The 19,020-nt window shown below is 44.4% G+C and overlaps 1 protein-coding gene across 3 annotated transcripts in view; it reads right to left on the bottom strand.

The window, feature by feature from the left end:
• The window catches only part of ap2a1 (adaptor related protein complex 2 subunit alpha 1), a 37,820-nt gene that overhangs the window by 15,129 nt on the left and 3,671 nt on the right, over window positions 1-19,020 (bottom strand). For all 3 annotated transcript variants that reach the window (XM_080300637.1, XM_080300638.1, XM_080300639.1), the window contains exons 2-13: window positions 13,975-14,186; window positions 10,535-10,728; window positions 10,307-10,436; window positions 8,263-8,364; window positions 6,201-6,460; window positions 2,158-2,326; window positions 1,902-2,039; window positions 1,571-1,753; window positions 1,009-1,106; window positions 698-929; window positions 421-609; window positions 181-335 (exon numbers count right to left, since the gene is read on the bottom strand). In XM_080300637.1, the coding sequence (XP_080156763.1) occupies window positions 181-335; window positions 421-609; window positions 698-929; window positions 1,009-1,106; window positions 1,571-1,753; window positions 1,902-2,039; window positions 2,158-2,326; window positions 6,201-6,460; window positions 8,263-8,364; window positions 10,307-10,436; window positions 10,535-10,728; window positions 13,975-14,186 (2,062 nt within the window). The remainder of the gene's footprint in view (window positions 1-180; window positions 336-420; window positions 610-697; window positions 930-1,008; window positions 1,107-1,570; window positions 1,754-1,901; window positions 2,040-2,157; window positions 2,327-6,200; window positions 6,461-8,262; window positions 8,365-10,306; window positions 10,437-10,534; window positions 10,729-13,974; window positions 14,187-19,020) is intronic.

The following is a 19,020-nucleotide window of genomic DNA, read 5'->3' as shown; positions in this document are numbered from 1 at the left end:
TAGTCCTAACGACCAAAGCTGATGATTATTCTTAGTTCACAGGGTGCTGACTTTGAGCAGCTGGTTTTAGTTTCATTTCCTTTTCACACAGCTCTGCAGGCTCACAGCTTCTGTACAGCCACCCATACTGGACTTGACTAAAAGCTTAGTTCAAGAGTTCATCAAGACATGAACTTTCACCTCAGGAAGCCGTCGTCATTCACAGCAGCAGAAGGTGCAGCAGGCCCTGAATCAGAGAACACGTCCACGAGTAGGCTGCCAGCATTGGTCTGAGCAGCACCGACGGGAGCAGCAGAGCGAATTCCCAGCAGGTCTGCTGATGGTGACGGGGTGGACTGGAAACCAGGAAAGTTGTATTAAATGGAAAACATAAGAAAAGCTGAGAGTTTTGCAAACAAAGACTAGAGAAAGCGTGCTTACAGCATTAGATGCAGCCATGGCTGCTGTGTCTGGGCCCCGGTCGGCCCCTCCATTCAACTCCCCAGCCTCTCGTTTGCTATCATCCAGCTCTGTCACAGAGACGGCTCCTGGGCCCTTCTTCTTCTTCAGCTTGGCCAGAATGGAAGACTCCCTCTCTGGAAAGGGAGGCATCTCCTCTAAGACGGTGGCCTGAAGGGGAAACGCATGTTGTGGGTTACCTTAGCCAAGCAGCCCTGACCATTAACATAATGTCGTTTTATCATTGGTGAGAACTAACCAAGACATCGGTGCTCGCAATCGAAGAAAGCTTGAGATACTCGACAGCACGCTGTTGCAGTTCCACATCAGAGTTGCGGATCTGGCTGTCACAGCGCAGCACCTCTTGGATGGTGGCCTTGGTCTCTGGGAACAGGTTGATAAACTTGATGTAGGCCGACAGCAGCAGTGCACGAGTGGGCACCGAGCACAGGTGGAACTTGGAATGAAGAAGGTTGAACTGGACCAGGGGGCTAGATGACAGGGAGACGGGCTTATTACCCAGCATTTCGACTGTCGACTTGTTACCTTATCAGATTAAAACCACCTTACCTGGAGCGTGGGTCACCAGCAATCAGGTTCCCAAACTCTCCAAGAATGTAGCCTCCTACTTTCACCATGTTCTCATGACAGGCAGGGGCTTGCAAAGCCTGGAACACAAAGGTTTAGTGGTTTTCCTGAAACGGATCACTGAAACAACCTTCTTTAGGATTAAAGTATTTTTCGACTTTAGGCCACGTTTGCTTTTGCTCACATCTCCTTCAGTTCTTACTGTTGACATTCAGACGCTTGAGGACAACCACTGCTGTTGCAGACAAGATAAAAACACTGCTATCACATATATGAATCAATTAACCAAAGGTAAACACACTCAAACCGTGGTGTGTGTGCTCCTGAGCAGCTATATTATTCATATATGAAAGTCTGAAGAGCCAAACCAGAGTGTGAGACTAATGTCCAAAAACAAAGTTTGAATGTAAAGAAGGAAAAACTCTTCTTAGTGAAACATCGGGCTGCAGAAGAGCCGTCCCAATAAAACACTTCCGAACCATCTTCCAACTACAAGCTCTCTCTATTCACCTCCACAACATTTCGAGGGTTCATGAAGCAGTACCTCAAAGACCGTTTTGGCAGCGTAGCCTTGCACATCGTCTCGGTTGATGACAATCTGAATGACGCGGTACCACACCTCCTCGCTGACGTAGTCCCCAGCAATGCGAATGAGGTTGAGGATAGTGTCTACATACCAGGAGTAGTCCACGGCATATTTCTCTGCCAGTATGGCCACTTTCAGCACCTGAAACAGCAAAGTCAAAACTGGTTCATCTGTTCAAAGCTGACAGAGTGGATCAGGACTCACCACTCACGTGTTTTCTGTAATGGTGCTAAGTGTTACCCCAGGCCTGGCATAAACAGCATTTGCTTGCACAGTGACTCACACCTACCATTTCCTCTCTGATGGAGTAATCTGCCGTTTCCAAGTAGCTGAGCATCTCCGCTACGATCTGTTTGGCGTTGCTGCGATCACACATGGCATACAACAGATCGGCCGCTCGCTGTCGCACACTCACGTCCCTCTCAGTCTGCAGAAGCACGGACAAACAATAAGAAGAGGAACACTGAGCGCCAACAGTCCGCTACACCAGTGATGGTGTGTGTCTTTGTGAAGGTAAGCATTCATTCTTAAATGTGAGGCGTCACCTTCAGGGCATTGATAACGGTCTCGATGTGCGTCTTGACCGCTTCGTGGGAAAACTCAGAGCTGGCCAGCGTACACATGCTCTCCAAAGCCAGGTAGCGCAGGTTCGTCTCTCTGTGCTGCAAGAACTGACCCAGCTGGTTGCAGGCTCGTACCAGGAGGTTTGGCTCGCTGAGTAGGAGACAGAAAAACTCCCTTCACTGACAGCCTGGTACAGTTCTGAGCAGCCAGTTAGCACAGAGTCATGGTTTGTGTCCGTTTTGGTTTTAAGGTGACGACTCGACCACCACGCTGCTGCTTCTAAGGTACTATAGACCAGCGGTGCCCAACCCCCGGGTCAGGGCCCGGTCCGTGAGTCGTTTGGTACCGGGCCGCGAGAGCTGAGGCTCCGCTGTGAAATTCATGGTTTTCAGGGTTTTTATCGTTAACTCGGTTCCCCTGGGTCTTTCCCGTGTTGTAGTTGTGCGTCTTATTTTGAAAGAAGTATTTACGTGTTACCATAGCGACCAGAGAGCATTAAGGGGCAGAGAGGAGGACGTTACTCTCAGTGTTGTTGAAGCATTTGAGGAGCACGCTGCTAGCTCAGGCGGTAGAGCAGGTCATCCACTGATCGGAAGGTTGGTGGTTCGATTCCTGGCTTCCCCCAGTCTGCATGCCAAATATCCCTGGGCAAGATACTAACCCCAAATTGCTCTCCGATGCATCCATCGGAGTGTGAATGTGTGTGAATGTTAGCTATGAAACACTTAGAAAGATGCGATTGTGTGAATGGGTGAATGCACAGGTTGTGTGAAGCTTTGAGCGCTCAGATGAGTAGAAAAGCGCTATATAAGAACCAGTTCATTTACCCTTTACCAATAAAGTTACACAATTACTCAGTTAATTTGTTTATTATGATATTTTCAAAATACCACAGTTTTTATCTTGGTCGTATTTATTTTGTCGTATTTATCCGCCTTAAAGGCCGGTCTGTGGTGCATTAAAGACCGCTGCTGTAGACTATAGAGAACTGATGATTTTCACTCAGCACAGGCATCATCTTTAACTTCTACGTATGTAACGTTGTTAAATAACTGCGCTGAATAATATAAAACCTCTATGAATATACCATAAAGAAAGACTTAATCAGAACGTGGGGCTTTAAACCTGCTTCACACATACAGAGGACCAGACCATGACTGTACAGAGGTTCATCTACATATTTCTGTCTTACGATAAGAGGAAGAAGGGCAGTTCTAACAGTGTGCCATCCTTAGTAGTAGTAAATGTAAGAAATCTGTCAGCAGGGTTTAAATGAGAAGAAATCAGATTAACATTGTCCATTCAATGTTTTCTGAAGTGAAGAAGCTGCTTGGATGAGAAATGAAACATTCTGGGCTTTTCTATAGTACGCTGTGGAAACTGTCATTTAATTGTTTATCTATTAATGAATTACTTTGGTGTCGTTTGGTTACTGGAGGAGGAAAAGTTAAGAAAAACACATTTTAAAGTCTCACATGTCTGCCCAGAGCAGTCCAGCAGTCTGGGCTGGAGTCTGTGGGCTGAGTCGGACCCCCGGGCATACATCTCACACCCCTGTTCTAGCAGACCCTGTGCACACCCACCTGGGAGGAGATCCCCCGGACACCACCTGTTGTCTCATTAGGAGCATGCCCCATCGTTGTTAGGCATGCATGTCAGCACACGAGGGCCAAACACATTACCATGTAACATGTGAAAAAGGACTAGTATGCCATTTCTTCACTGGCTTTGTGGGTTGTGTATATATTACCTTTATCATGTTCTTTAGTGGTATGGATTCTCTTTGTATTCATAAAGTAGTCGTACTATAATTCTTACTAAAAATATCACTATTAGATGTATTAGTAAAAGTACTCCCCTTAATGAACAATACATAAATAATAACTGTACCTCAGACTCACAGGGCCCAAAGTGTGAGTGAGAGTGAGTCAGTGAGAGATGCACAGAACAATTTCAGGATGTATCCATGCTGGTCAAATTTAGAGGGTTTGCAGTTGTTACAGGCTGTGAATGTGCTGAGGAGATGATCTGCGTTTAGGTGTGTGTTGTGATGTAAATAAATATCGTATTTTGCTTTAAAGAAAATAGTTGTCGATACTTTCGTTTTGGGATTATTTTTGTGGAAGCCCGTATTAGTCTTTTTTTATGAGTTCGCCCTCCTTAAGAGCAGTGAGCTTGGGGGCCCTTTTTCCCTTATTTCTATTTTTCCTGAGTTGCACGCCGGTTGCCTAGGCCGGGGTGTAACATTAGTGCTACATTAGAGTTAAAATAGTGTCACATTAGTGTCACATTAGAGTCACATTAGAGTCACATTAGTGCTACATTAGAGTTACATTAGAGTCACATTAGAGTCACATTAGAGTCACATTAGTGCTACATTAGAGTTAAAATAGTGTCACATTAGAGTTACATTAGAGTTACATTAGAGTTACATTAGAGTTACATTAGAGTTACATTAGAGTTACATTAGAGTCACATTAGTGCTACATTAGAGTTAAAATAGTGTCACATTAGAGTTACATTAGAGTTACATTAGTGTCACATTAGAGTTACATTAGTGCTACATTAGAGTTACATTAGAGCTACATTAGAGTTACATTAGAGCTACATTAGTGCTACATTAGAGTTACATTAGTGCTACATTAGAGTTAAAATAGTGTCACATTAGTGTCACATTAGAGTTAAAATAGTGCTACATTAGTGTTACATTAGTGCTACATTAGAGTTACATTAGTGCTACATTAGAGTTAAAATAGTGTCACATTAGTGTCACATTAGTGCTACATTAGAGTTAAAATAGTGCTACATTAGAGTTACATTAGTGCTACATTAGAGTTAAAATAGTGTCACATTAGTGTCACATTAGTGCTACATTAGAGTTAAAATAGTGCTACATTAGAGTTACATTAGTGCTACATTAGAGTTAAAATAGTGCTACATTAGTGTTACATTAGTGCTACATTAGAGTTACATTAGTGCTACATTAGTGTCACATTAGTGTCCCATTAGTGCTACATTAGAGTTAAAATAGTGCTACATTAGTGTTACATTAGTGCTACATTAGAGTTACATTAGTGCTACATTAGAGTTAAAATAGTGTCACATTAGTGTCACATTAGTGTCACATTAGAGCTACATTAGAGTTAAAATAGTGCTACATTAGTGTTACATTAGTGCTACATTAGAGTTACATTAGTGCTACATTAGAGTTAAAATAGTGTCACATTAGTGTCACATTAGTGTCACATTAGAGCTACATTAGAGTTAAAATAGTGCTACATTAGTGTTACATTAGTGCTACATTAGTGCTACATTAGTGTTACATTAGTGCTACATTAGAGTTACATTAGAGTTAAAATAGTGTCACATTAGTGTCACATTAGTGTCACATTAGAGTTAAAATAGTGCTACATTAGAGTTAAAATAGTGCTACATTAGTGTTACATTAGTGCTACATTAGAGTTACATTAGTGCTACATTAGAGTTAAAATAGTGTCACATTAGTGTCACATTAGTGTCACATTAGTGCTACATTAGTGTCACATTAGTGCTACATTAGTGCTACATTAGAGTTAAAATAGTGTCACATTAGTGTCACATTAGTGCTACATTAGTGCTACATTAGAGTTACATTAGAGTTACATTAGAGTTACATTAGTGCTACATTAAAGTCACATTAGTGTCACATTAGTGTTACAACTCATCTTCTCTGCTGGGTGTTTAACAAGCAACACTGATGGTGCCACAGGAAACTGTTATCGATGACGAGCTTTGCTGGCTCACCTGTCAGAACTGGAGTCACTTACACCAGAATGTGTTACAAACATACACAGGTAGACTGCATGCACACACATCAGTAATTACACACTTATTTACAGTGTCATTACAGCATGAGCAGCACAGGCTGGCAGCCGACTGCACTTAGATTAAATGTGTGGCGCGAGTTAGCGTGCATTCTTTAAACTCGAGTGATAACAGTTCATTTCAATAATAAGTCAGTGAGGATGCTACAGACAGTACTCACCTGTCATAGTGGATGATAAGTGAAATAGCCTCAAACAGGATGGCATTTTTAGCATTTGAGTGCTGCACCTTCTTTGACTTTGGTGGCTCCTGGGCCTTATTAAGAATGGTCTCCAGACACTCTACCAGACGGCCCTTGACAGCACCATCTTCTGGTGGAGGGTAACACTGCAGCAAGCGCAACAGCTTGCAGGAAAGCCAGGGTGCCGGCACAAAATAGTAGGTGTAATCCTGCAGATCGGTGGAGGCTGACGAAACGATCTGGAGAACAAACAGTATTTATCATTGAGATGAAACCGTCTGCAGAGCATCTGTGTGGAAGCCTGCTCTCAACCGTGCAGTAAAACCTTGGGCCCTGTAACAGCAGAACCTTCCCGGTCGAACCCACTGGCTGGCCTTTCTGTGTGGAGTGTGGCTCCCCCCACAGTCCAAACACCGTCAGTGGTTCCCAAACTTTTTTTCCTAGGCCCCCTTTGTTTTACAAGAACAACCCCCCCCCCGCACAAACACATCCTCCAACCACACACGCCCATATTTTGCCCCGTTGCGGTTTATTTCACACCTCAAACATTTAGTAAACACATAAGCAAATACAAGTAAACTGCAATAAATTACAGGTAGTAATAAAATAAACTACTAACTCTTTTACGCTACGTCCGCACCTACACGGGTGTTTTTGAACACGCAGCTGTTTCGTCCACGTAAACGGCGTTTCGAATCACCAAAAACTGAGATTTTTTAAAACTCCTTTTTTTGCGTTTACGTGTGAACGAGGAATACAGAGTTCGTCACGCAACGTCAAAGCTATGTGCCTTTTTCACGTCACGCTGTGGCCACGTTATTGTTTACATGAGATGAATTGCAGAATGACAGATAGAGACGAAATACTGTTAATCTGACTGTCTGCAGATTTACACGCAGTTACTGTCCCTCCATTACAAAGGCAGAGGCGTCACGGTGTCATTATTTTACATGTAGTTGTTTTTTTTCCTGTGTAATAATATTCAACATTGCATCAATACATTTTTCAAAAAAATGCTTCTCTGTGCAAAATAGGTTTAAAAACAAACAGCTGTGGGATCCTGTTTGTCCGTGATTTGAACCGGGGAACAAACTGTGGCAGGATCAGCCTGATGTTATTTGTATCCCGCTGTAACTTGATTTAAACAGCCCAGCGCTGCTCCCGACGAAGGAAAGACCAATCCTGCAGGGAGACCTACCTCGGCACCTGTGCAGGTGAAGCCAAAGGGCAGATTTGCTTCACCATATTTTCTAGTCTTTGGCTTGGAATGAAGTTGGTTTGGAAACATATTCAGCAATGCTTCATCTCCTGCTTTGTGTTTGTGTGGGCGCCCCGTGCTAGCAGTGTCCAAGCGTTTTTGGGTTTTTTCCCTTTTCATACCGCACCCACCCCTGCAATGGCTCTGGGCCCCCCCTAGGGGGCGCGCCCCACACTTTGGGAAGCTCTGGGTTAAGTGGTGATTGTAAATTGGTGCGAATGTGCGGTGTGAGTGGTTGTCTGCCTCTCTGTGTTAACTCGTGACAAACTAACCACGAGTTGGGATCTTCTCCTAACTGATTTATGAATGCAGCACTGTTGATTTGGATCTGCTGTGCAACACCATCGAGAAGCTGCTGGTTCATTCAGCTCTGCAGGTGGAGGGTGCCTTTCTGCTACTACTGATGGAGAAGTGTACACGGCATATTTGAACAACAAACAGGAATAAATGAAGGATAAAAAACCAGTGTGTGTTTTTCACCCCTCTTATTCACCAAACGCTGGGTATTAAATATCCCAGATATCCATGTGGATTTACTGTGCAGGAGGCCATAGTCTGTCTGTGTATTTATCTGGGAGGCTGCCTTGTTTCTTTGCGAGTAGAAAGAAGAAGCGGCTTAAATGTAACGGCCAGTCAGCGGGTCCAACCCTGCAGGTTCAGCTTCAACACGTGACTGACTCGGTACATCTGGGAATCCTGAGCTAACACCGAGACTAATGAGCAGCATCAACAGTGAGAGTTACAAACATGAACATTTTACATACAATTGTTTCTGACACTCACCCTGCTGAGGCGGGAGACGGCGAGGGAAACGCACGTCTTAAACTCGTCTGGATTCTTCTGGCTCAGGCAGGTGATGAGGGAGATGGCTGCTGTCACTACACCCTAACCCCACCCACAAAGAGAAAATGAGTAACCGCACCGATTCATCACAGCGGAGACAACTGGTACATCACAACATGTTTCAGTGGCTCATTGAAAAACAGACAAATGCAGGCAGAAAATTGAATCATGTGAAAACAAAGTGCAGGACTCTGAAGTGTTACAGGGTTCATTCAGTCATTGTTCTCATTATTCTACAGTTAAAACGTTCCGGTAAAAACAAATACCACCGCTGCTTTGGCGCCTATACAGACTTATGCTGAGTCACTAACCCAGTTCAATTTATATTGTACCAAGTCTGAACAACAGCTGCCTCAACAGAGTTCATATCAGAAGATAAAAAAGCTACAATATCAGAAGGAAACCCAACGATCGCCCTGTGAAAAGGCACTTGGCGATAGTGGGAAGGACAAACTCCCTTTTGACAGACAGAACCCTCCGGCAGAGCCAGGCTCAGGCAGGGACAGACATCCACCCTGTCGGTCGGGTGAGGGGAATAAACTGGCCAGAAGGAAAACTACAGGGGATGTACAAGGATGTACCGTCCACTCGGTTCCTTAAGGAGCCTTTTTGTGTTGTTTGGCTAGCGGCACTGAAACAGCTGTGATGTTCGTTTTAGTGAAGCTCTTTATGAATGAGAAGAGTGTGGAGGAGAGCCTGGTCAGGTGACAGGATGGAGTCAGGAACAGATTTTTCCTGGTGTGGCCAGATGTACGAGCGGCACAATCGGCTGCTGCGATCAGCTCCATCTCATGAACAGAACAATCTTTCTTTTTCCAAGAACATCACACCACAAACAGAACTATGATTCTTAGCGAATGCCATCAGCACGTCTGCAGGGAAAGTAGGTTTGTGTGTGTGATGGGGTGATGGAGTAAGACCTCCCCAAACACCAGCAGCTGTTTGGCTGTGCTTGGGTTACTATAAAAGTGATCGCTTAGACTGATTTTGGTTTCCTTATATCCCACCGAGTTATGGTTCTGTCACTAGTTAGCAAACATAAACAAATCTAAGTGTATGTTACCATCAACCAGCCAACCCGATGAAGTCACGCTCAGCACTGGCACAAGATGGCGCTCAACATGTTTGAAAGCCTTTAAGCTCTGGGAACCACTCCATGCTCGGATTGGTTAGTTCGTATTCATCTCTGGCTCTCTTCCACAGCGCGTCTTTGGCCTCCTCATGTAACCACCAGTCACAGCAGATGGCCCCGCCCCTCACTAAGCTTGGTTATACCGGACCTTTCCTCCTATTCAAAGAGTTTTTCCTTCCCTCCGTCACCAAGTGCTCTCCCACAGGGGGATGTCTGATCGTTGGAGGGGTTTCTCTACATCACTGTAGGGACTCACAATATAAAGTGCTGTTTTTGTGATTTAGCATAATGTAAATAAAACTGAAATGAACCAATGACACGTCCACAGGTGCTCAGCTGGGCTGAAAGGTTAGGATTTACATGACCTAGGATATTATCCTTCTTAGAGTATTTACTGAGTTCTAATGCTCTAATGATAAGTGGCGATCGTGGCTCAAGAGTTGGGAGTTCGCCTTGTAATCGGAAGGTTGCCGGTTCGAGCCCCGGCTCGGACAGTCTCGGTCGTTGTGTCCTTGGGCAAGACACTTCACCCGTTGCCTACTGGTGGTGGTCAGAGGGCCCGGTGGCGCCAGTGTCCGGCAGCCTCGCCTCTGTCAGTGCGCCCCAGGGTGGCTGTGGCTACAATGTAGCTGCCATCACCAGTGTGTGAATGTGTGTGTGAATGGGTGGATGACTGGATATGTAAAGCGCTTTGGGGTCCTTAGGGACTAGTAAAGCGCTATATAAATACAGGCCATTTACCATAAGTCACTGTCGACAGGAAGGAACACTGAGCAGAACAAGCGGCCCACGCGATGCTAAGTCCTCCACAGCATGAAGGGTCCTGCTGCTGAATGACCTCTGTGCTCTTACCATGTGTTGGTCGTTGAGTAAGTGCACTACACGGGACGTCCATTCACCCATCAGCACCAAGTCGGGAGAAGTCTTATAGAGCCGCAGCAGACAAAGGGCCGCTGACTGTTTCACACTGTCCATCGTATCACTGCGTTGCATCACATTCACAGTATCACAGTTAACAGGAGTTAATCTAAAATAAGTACAAAAACAACCCAACAACAGTGAAGCATCAAAAACACTTACCCTGCAACCAGTATCCGAGGGATCTCACTGGCAAAGGCTTCGGCCATCTCACGGCTTCCCACGTTCGCAATACAGTGAAGCGCCAGGCACATGAAGGTGGGGTTGCGGCTGGACAGGTCGTTCTTGATGGCGTTGTTGATCAGACGGATTAGCTCACTATTGCTATTCACCAGCACTGAGATGAACAGGTAGCCCTGGACAAATCCACATCGACAGTAACAGTGAGTGGCTTTCAAACACAGCGTCCCACAGCGTGTGCTCTGCATGTGTCACGATTTTGTGGACTAAGCAGTTTACACCAGCTGCTGTGTCACCCACGTTGTGTTATGATGTTAGCACACTCACAGGTTAACAGGAGCTGTGTCCCAAAACCTAAGCCGCATCCTTCGGAGGACCCGGCCTTTGCGGTCTACGTGGGCCGGGTCCTCCGAAGACCGAGAAGGCCGGAAGTGCGAGGCTGTGAAATTAGACGGTCTAGCCTTCAGATCAGCGTCACCGCGGTCTCGGTGGAGTTTAATAAACTCGGCCATCTGCTCCTTGCTGTCTAAAATATAACAGGACACTGGAGTAAACTCTCGACTGTCTCACACTTCTGTTTAATCAGTTTTCTGTTTGACATTTATTCAGCGGTGTGAAAACCACCCGATGGGTTAATAAAGTTTTATTTTACCTAATAACTTTAAATCTCAGCCAAACTGATTTACTCAGGAACCAATCAAACACCGAAAAAAGCCAAACAATAACATTTTTAAGTTATCTGAGTGACTCATATATCATGTTTAACCTGAGCAGCGAAAGACGGCGGTGGGTCTGAAAACGATGAAGCTGGGAGTTCGTTGTTCTTAGCGGCTTCAGTGACCCTCGACCTCCCGGTCAGCTGTCGAGCTGGTGGGTAACAGACGTCTCCGAAAACGTCGGCGCACTTTTGCAAATATGCGATGTTTTGATAAACCGAGCAGATATTTGAGGTTTACACAGATTCATTCTCGCCTGAAAATATGTTAAACGTTTATTTTGTGACCCAGAAAGATTAATAACAGTAATATTAAAACTAACTAGCTGCCGCCATTGTTGGAAACTGGAATGGTGGGCCACGAAGGACACACCCGACCCATCCTTCAAATTCGGGGAAATGAAGGACGGATTTGTCGGCCGCATTTGAAGGAGTCGACGAACTGGGACAGCCTTCATCACCTGGCTGTGACGTAATCGGCCTACAAATGCGGCCTCAGGAGGACGCGGCCGACATTTTGGGACACAGCGAGAGTATCAGGTGTCATGTGAAACTAACGAGCTGTGACACAAATGACCAGCTGACGCCCGTTATACACTCAGTATCTGCTGTACTGGGTCTACAGAGGTCTCTCTTTTAATAGAAACACCTGGATTAAGGCTTCATAGATCAGATCTTAAAACTATGTAAAAATGGTTCATCCCAAAATTCATTAGGAAAGCTGATCCCACTCAGCAACAGCAGTCACTGCATGTGTGCTACGTGTAGGGATGGGTACCGGTGTTCTGACATAAACGGTAGTAACCAGACCGAAAAGCAGCGCACATTTCGCTGCTTTTTTTTCCTGAGCTGTGATACACTTTGGATTCTAGCCAATCATTTTACGTTTCCGAGGATAGTAGGCGGGGCCAGGTACGTACGTTCTGTTAGAGCAGAGCTACAGATTAAAAATGCCCAAGGTGAAGCGGTCAAAAGTCTGGCTGTACTTCACAGCAAAAGATGCAAACTCAGCAGCAACAAGTGCTTTAAGCTGATACTGTGATGCTGTCAAAGGAGGTAACACCTCGAATCCGATGAAACACCTGGCGACGCATAGCGTTTTTTTAAAAGCCGAGAAATGCGCCGTATTTGATAGCTTGCTGCGAGACCTCACACCGAGCGCATCTACTGCGGGTGTGGTGCCTGTTATTGGACCCGGAGCAACACCCCCCAAAAACCCGAAGAGGAGAGTCCTGGCCCCTAGCCCTGCCAGTGTAGCAGAAATGATGATGATGCAGCAGCAGCCGTTCTTCTCTGCGTGAGTAGCTTAATGTTGCACGTGTGTAATTTACGTTGAGTAGGCTAACCACGTTATTACATTAATGCATGTAAGGTGAACTAGCAAACACCATCATAGCTACATGCGGCTGCCTTCTTGTTTGATGGCAGATACTCCCTTCACCCTGGCCAAAAAGGCTAAAATGACCAAAGAAAAAGTGGAAAACAGTTAAACATGAGAGGTTTAGGACAAAGTTTGTGTTTTTTCCATTGTTTAAGCACTGCTTCCAGCCAAGAGTGATGCCATATATGCCCCATAGCTGCAGAAAAGGCTAACATTGTTATCTTTTTACAAAAAACAGCTGAACATGAGAGGTTTTTGGACAAAGTTTGTGTTCTTCATTCTTTAAGCACCGGTTTGAGCACCGTTTAAGCACCGGCACCATTTCAAAAGTACCGGTTTGGCACCGGTATCGGATAAAACCTAAACGATACCCATCCCTAGCTACGTGTGCTCTCACACCTGCAGTTGAACACCTGCACCGAGACCCTTTGAAGCTGGTCTCAGTACGGCTCCAAAGGAACTCCAGAGCCGTTTGTTTATTGTGTGAACGTGATCCGAGCCCAGGTGTACGCTGCAACACTGTGTGAAACAAACCACAGGAAGTGCTACAGGTTTACACACTTGTTTGTAAACTTGGTAGAAATCAAAGTTCCCAGCTCGGATCAGGGTGAAGGTCTGGAGCTTATTAGCGGTCGTGTTGAGTCAGTCGCAGCCGTCACTTCTCAAACCACATGGATCCTGAATCATCCTTATTCTGCTAACTAAACATTTCCTGTTCCTGAGGAAACTCTCCACACCCCACAGTCAGGAAATGAAAAGGTCTCAGCAGCAGAAGGATTTGTTCTGCAAACATTTACTTCAGTTTTTTCAAACAGCATTTCAAAGAATACATGAATCCACACAGGGCTTCATGTTTTTTCCTAAAATGTAAGTATAAATAAAAACACCCTGGAAAAGCGTGCGGCGGTGACGAATCACAGCTGGTAGTGACGTGAAGTAAAGGACTACCACGTTAGCTATGTCACAAATAATCTAATTCTGTTTTTATTCAATAAAACAGGGAAATGATGCTGTCAACACTCTCACGTCTTATATCTGGTGAGCCTCAACGGGTCAGGGATCGGGTGTTTGAGTCCCTCCTGTACACTGGAGCAGAAGTGGGCCAGCTGTGAACGCTTGGTCACAGTGTTTAGTGGACACGTGAAAAGTGGAAATGCAGCCCATGTTCATACAGCACTTTTATACTGCTACGTAGCACTCAAAGGGCTTTTATACTACACACACACACACACACACACACACACACACAGTAGTGCAACACTTGCATGCATCTCACACACTGACATGCATTTAAAGAACAAGACTACAACGCTGTGAAAGACTTACAATCTGTTTCTCTGTGTACTTGTTGGAGCTCAGCAGGTTGACGGCCTCCATGTGTCCAAAGTCAATGTCATGGCCAAGCAGAAAGATAAAGAGCAGCTTGCAGACATACTTCTTCTTGCTGTAGCCATCCAAAGCCTTGTCCCCTTTGAACTTGGAGCGGATGTTGGCCAGCTCTTTATTAATCCGTTTGATCTCAGCCTCCTTGCTCTTACCTGATAAGGTTAAAAACACAAAGACACTCGTGTAGCATCAGCATTCAGAGGTGGACAGATCTGGCCACTGAAGGCAACTTTAAGATCGCGCAAACCAGCAACAGCTAATCGTGAGACCGTTTTCATTTTTCTTTGACTGAAACTATTTGACAAAATGTTTGGATAACTACGGAGCCCTGCAAGGGACATAGGAGAAAAAAATGAAGATGAACTTTTGAGAGATCTCACAAAACGTCGAGCTGGTGGGTAACAGACGTCTCCAAAAACTTCGAGCACTTTTGCAAATATGCGACGTCTTGAGATGAGATGAGAGAGCCTTTATTTGTCACTTGCAGGTCTTTTGCCCACAACCGAGATGACAGACCTTGCCAACCGTACATACAACACAAACATCACATTGGGGAGACAGGTCAGGCCAGGTAGCGAGGAAAAAAACATCGAAATGTGTAACACAGAAGGATAATACAGGAATGCACAGATATCAACACACCACAGCACAATAAACACAGACAGCAACATGGGAAAGAGTTCCAGTGTGTGCATCAGATCTGGGACCGAGCAGATATTTGAAGTTCACACAGCTACATTCTCGCCTGAAAATATCTTTAAAGTTTATTTTGTGACCCAGAAAGAGTAATATTAAAACTAAGCCTTCGAATTGGGACAGCCTTCGTCACCTGGCTCGTCACCTATCCCAGGACTGCAGCCAATTCCAGTTTCCAACAATGGTTTAATATTACTCTTACTGCGGTGTTAAGCAATGCAGTTGAAAAATTTGGGTGCACCTAACTTTTGTGCTGATGTGCCTAAGAGAAAAAGTTAGGCGCACCGGTGCAACCGTGGCAAAGAGTTAGTCTAGAGCAGCGGTCTCCAACCTTTTTTGCGCCACGGACCGGTTTATGCCCGACAATATTTTCATGGACCGGCCTTTAAGGTGTCGCGGATAAATACAACAAAATAAAACTAAAAAAAGGTTTATTCATAACACACGTGAAAAGACCCAGGAAAACAGAGTTAACGATAAAAACGATAACAAAATAACGCTGAAAACCAATAAAAACCCTGAAAACTACACATTTCACACCTGAGCCTCAACTCTCGCGGCCCGGTGCCAAACGACTCACGGACCGGTACCGGTCCGAGGCCCGGGGATTGGGGGCCGCTGGTCTAGAGCCCTGCCCTAGACTTGTATTTCTGACATTAATGGTAAGACGGAGGTGAGTTGTGTGCTTCTGTTTCTTAGATTGTATCTCTGTAGCTGCCACGTGTCCCCTGCTGGGACTATACACACAGTCTGATTAAGAAATTCCTCATATAAGGAATTCCAACAGGTGGTTGGCCATGCATTAGTGTAGGGTCCACCTGATTTGGTGAGGGTGGATGTGGATTTTTGAAGCCTTGCAAGAACTCTGTCAATGTTTGTGATAGAGATGGACCGATCCGATATTACGTATCGGTCCGATACTGACCTAAATTACTGGATCGGATATCGGAGAAAAATAAAAAATGTAATCCGATCCATTAAATATCACGAAAGCACCTCACAAAACTTGCAACACGCCGTAACTCACCTCAGAACGTTAGCATGTCGGAGCAGTATGCATCACGTGATAGAGCAGCTGTGGCATGCGCGACCTGTGGTCTGGATAGCATGTGGAGCTTCGCTAGCAACCCGGCATTTCATCTCCGACAAAGTTATCCCCGAGAGAAGTAAAGCAAGTGTGTAAGTCCATCTCTGAATGTTTGTAAAGCATTCCCACGTTAAGCTTAACGAGCTACTGCCTCTCGCTCTCCGGCTGCTACTTCAATCGTGAAACTGCTTAACGATCAGCTGATCGGCTTTTCTGTCGCGACTCCGTGTCTCTAGTTTGTTTTTGGCCCACTTTGCACCAGAAAGAGCAAACCAGCGGCTGAACAACAGCAGCACGTTTAAGCTTGATCAGCTGTTGTTACAATTTATTTAATATTACTTTCTACACCAGGATCTTTTTCTACGTAGCTGACGCTGGTAACTGTGCAGGGGCGGATCTAGCAAAGTTTAGCCAGGGGGGCCGATAGGGCATGAACAGGGAAAAGGGGGCACAAAGACATACTTTTCTTTCTTATTCTCATTTAAAATGTCGAGCTTTTAATAAATAATTATCTGACACACAAAGTTTTAATTTGATGTAAAATGAATAGAAGTCAATTACTGTATATAGTAACTATTAAGTCTAATATATATACCCTAGTAAGCTATAGTACTTTTTCCTTTGGGAAGGTACCATCTGTGCAGTCTGCAATTCTGTTGAAGAAAGATGTTGAATCTATTTAATATTTCTTGAAAAATAATTGATTTCTGTGCATTTTTTTTCACACTGCATCAAATTAAGGTTGATTACGTCGATTAAGCATCATGAGGTGGAGCGTGAGGGGTGGTTCCCTATTTTTTATTTATTTATTTTTGTTGTTGCTGGGAGTTGGAACCCTATTAGTTAGGTTGCTTAATATTTATGCTAAGTACTCTTTAAAATACCAGAATAGGGAGGATGGTGCAGGTTTAAGTTTATTAGATTGATCAGTATTGCTGAACTATGAAATATTTTTTTTTGCATACAGGTATAACAGAATAGCTTTAGTGTAGTTGTTGTTTTAAACTTGAGTATGAACTTATACAAAATGCAGCAAGATATTTTAAAAAACAGTTTTGTTGATTAAAAAACACTATATCGGATTCATATCGGTATCGGCAGATATCCAAATTTATGATATCGGTATCGGACATAAAAAAGTGGTATCGTGCCATCTCTAGTTTGTGACCAAGTCTAGGTTATCCCCACAACATGGGAACCAATGTAATCCTCTATAAAGGCTGTCTGGTTGTCTGATGGCTCCTACTTTTAAATTGCCCAACTTCCACACATCTTATGTGGTCTGTGTTGAAGCCACTGCAGCCTAAAGCGGGAAAAACAAACAAAAAGCCCTCCACCTGCTAGCAGATGTACGTACGGTATGAAAAAGAAACCCCTAGGAAACACTTTTCTCATCTTATTATGCTCACAAGATTTGAAACAACACTTGACTCCTGACCGTGACACTAAAATGTCCCCTCAAAGGTGGGTGTCCACAATATCCAGCCTTTCACAGCTGAGCGCCTCTATCGCTGGTTTTTGGTATAAAAACAAACAATTTTCAATTGTTGGGAAACAAACCCAAAAATGGAAAGTGTGAAAGCCTTTGTGTGAGTCTTCACCATAAATTCAACAAAGTTTACAGTGTAAACAAAGCAGAACAAAAGTAAAACTGAGAACCGCTTATTGTCCAAGGGGAACAGAGGGTCCACGACGGGCACTACGGCCTAAACGGAGTTGGCAGTTAGTCGTCTGTATGAATCAGACCTGCGACCTGTGCAACTGCTGTTGACCTTTCATGTTTTCTGTCAAAACACGGATGGAACGAGCTCGACCGACTTTATAATGACCATGTTTTTACAGCTATGAAGCCACTATGTTTCTGCAGGATTTCTATTGTTTTATCGCTCAGCTCTAACTGCAAGACAGAAAGCAGGAATGACTTTACTCCATTCAACACACTGTTAAAATAACTGTGTGATGACTCCCGTTGTTGCTGTTCTACTATGTTTCCATCAGGAACCTGTCCCAGCTGTCATGGAGTGAGAAGCAGGGTAGACCCTGGGCCAGGCTGCCGATCTGTAAAACTAAAACTGAAGTGAACAAATAAAGTCCAACTGAAAGAGCGCCGACTGGACTGGAGCCAACGACTCTCAGTGTTACCAACAGCACCGCTGTGCACCTGCTAGCATGTTATTAAAGAAATGCATTAAAAAACTGAAATAAATACTGGAGGCTGTTTGTTAGTGTCGGTTTAACAGAATAATACTCTGACTTGCTCTCACTATCCATCCTTTATTCAATGTTCTGCACCCCAGCAAATGAATAAACTCTTGTTTGGACGAGTGTCCCCATGAAGTCAAACAGGCTGGGATGAGTGAGGTCAGTTAGAGAGCCTGCATACTGGATGAACATTCAGGCTCGCTCACCACTGATATTTGACAATGGTGTGTTGATAAAGTATCGCAAAAGGAAGATGACACATTTCTGTATCAATCTTTAGTCTCGCTCTGCAGTGAGCTCACATAGATGAACTGGAAGGCTTTGGGATGTTCCTGCAGAAAAAAATATCCCATTTTAAAATTGATCCAGTAAGATCCCCACGAGGAGTTTCCTCAAATACAAAGCCTCACAATGTTGCCAAATACCTGGCTTCAGCTGGGTTTAGGCTACGGCCCATCTTGGGACATTACACGACCAGATTTCACAACAACAACTTCCTGTTTCATGGCAAAATCTCCATGCCACTTTTACTTTACAATATGAAGCAACTATTGTTTTCAATTGGTGCCATGTTCATAAAATCGAAATGAACTATAAGTGCTTCGGCCCTATCAAACAGAACAGACACAACAGCGTCCTGATCATGATTTTGGCCATAATTAACCGAACATGATCAAACGATACTGAAAACACATGTTCTGCCACAACAAGCTCTCCCTAAACCACTGCCTGACCATTAGGGCTGAACGATATATCGCATTTGCGATAATATCGCGACATGATCAAGTGCAATTTTCTAACCGCAAAGGCTGCGATTATACTCTGGACATGTCCAAATTCATGGGCTGCATCCTCCTGAGGCCGCATTTGTAGACCGATTACGTCACAGCGACGTGCCGAAGGCTGTCCAAATTACTACCATATCCCAGAATTCATAGCGCGGCCCAGCCAAACTCCAGTTTCCAGCAATGGCGGCCGCTACTAAGTTTTAAAATTACTCA

Source organism: Astatotilapia calliptera, chromosome 4 (genome assembly GCF_964374335.1).
Source record: "Astatotilapia calliptera chromosome 4, fAstCal68.1, whole genome shotgun sequence".
In the NCBI taxonomy this organism is placed as follows: domain Eukaryota; kingdom Metazoa; phylum Chordata; class Actinopteri; order Cichliformes; family Cichlidae; genus Astatotilapia; species Astatotilapia calliptera.
The sequence above is the reverse complement of the archived record's forward strand: the minus strand, read 5'-3'. Positions and strand labels throughout refer to the sequence as shown.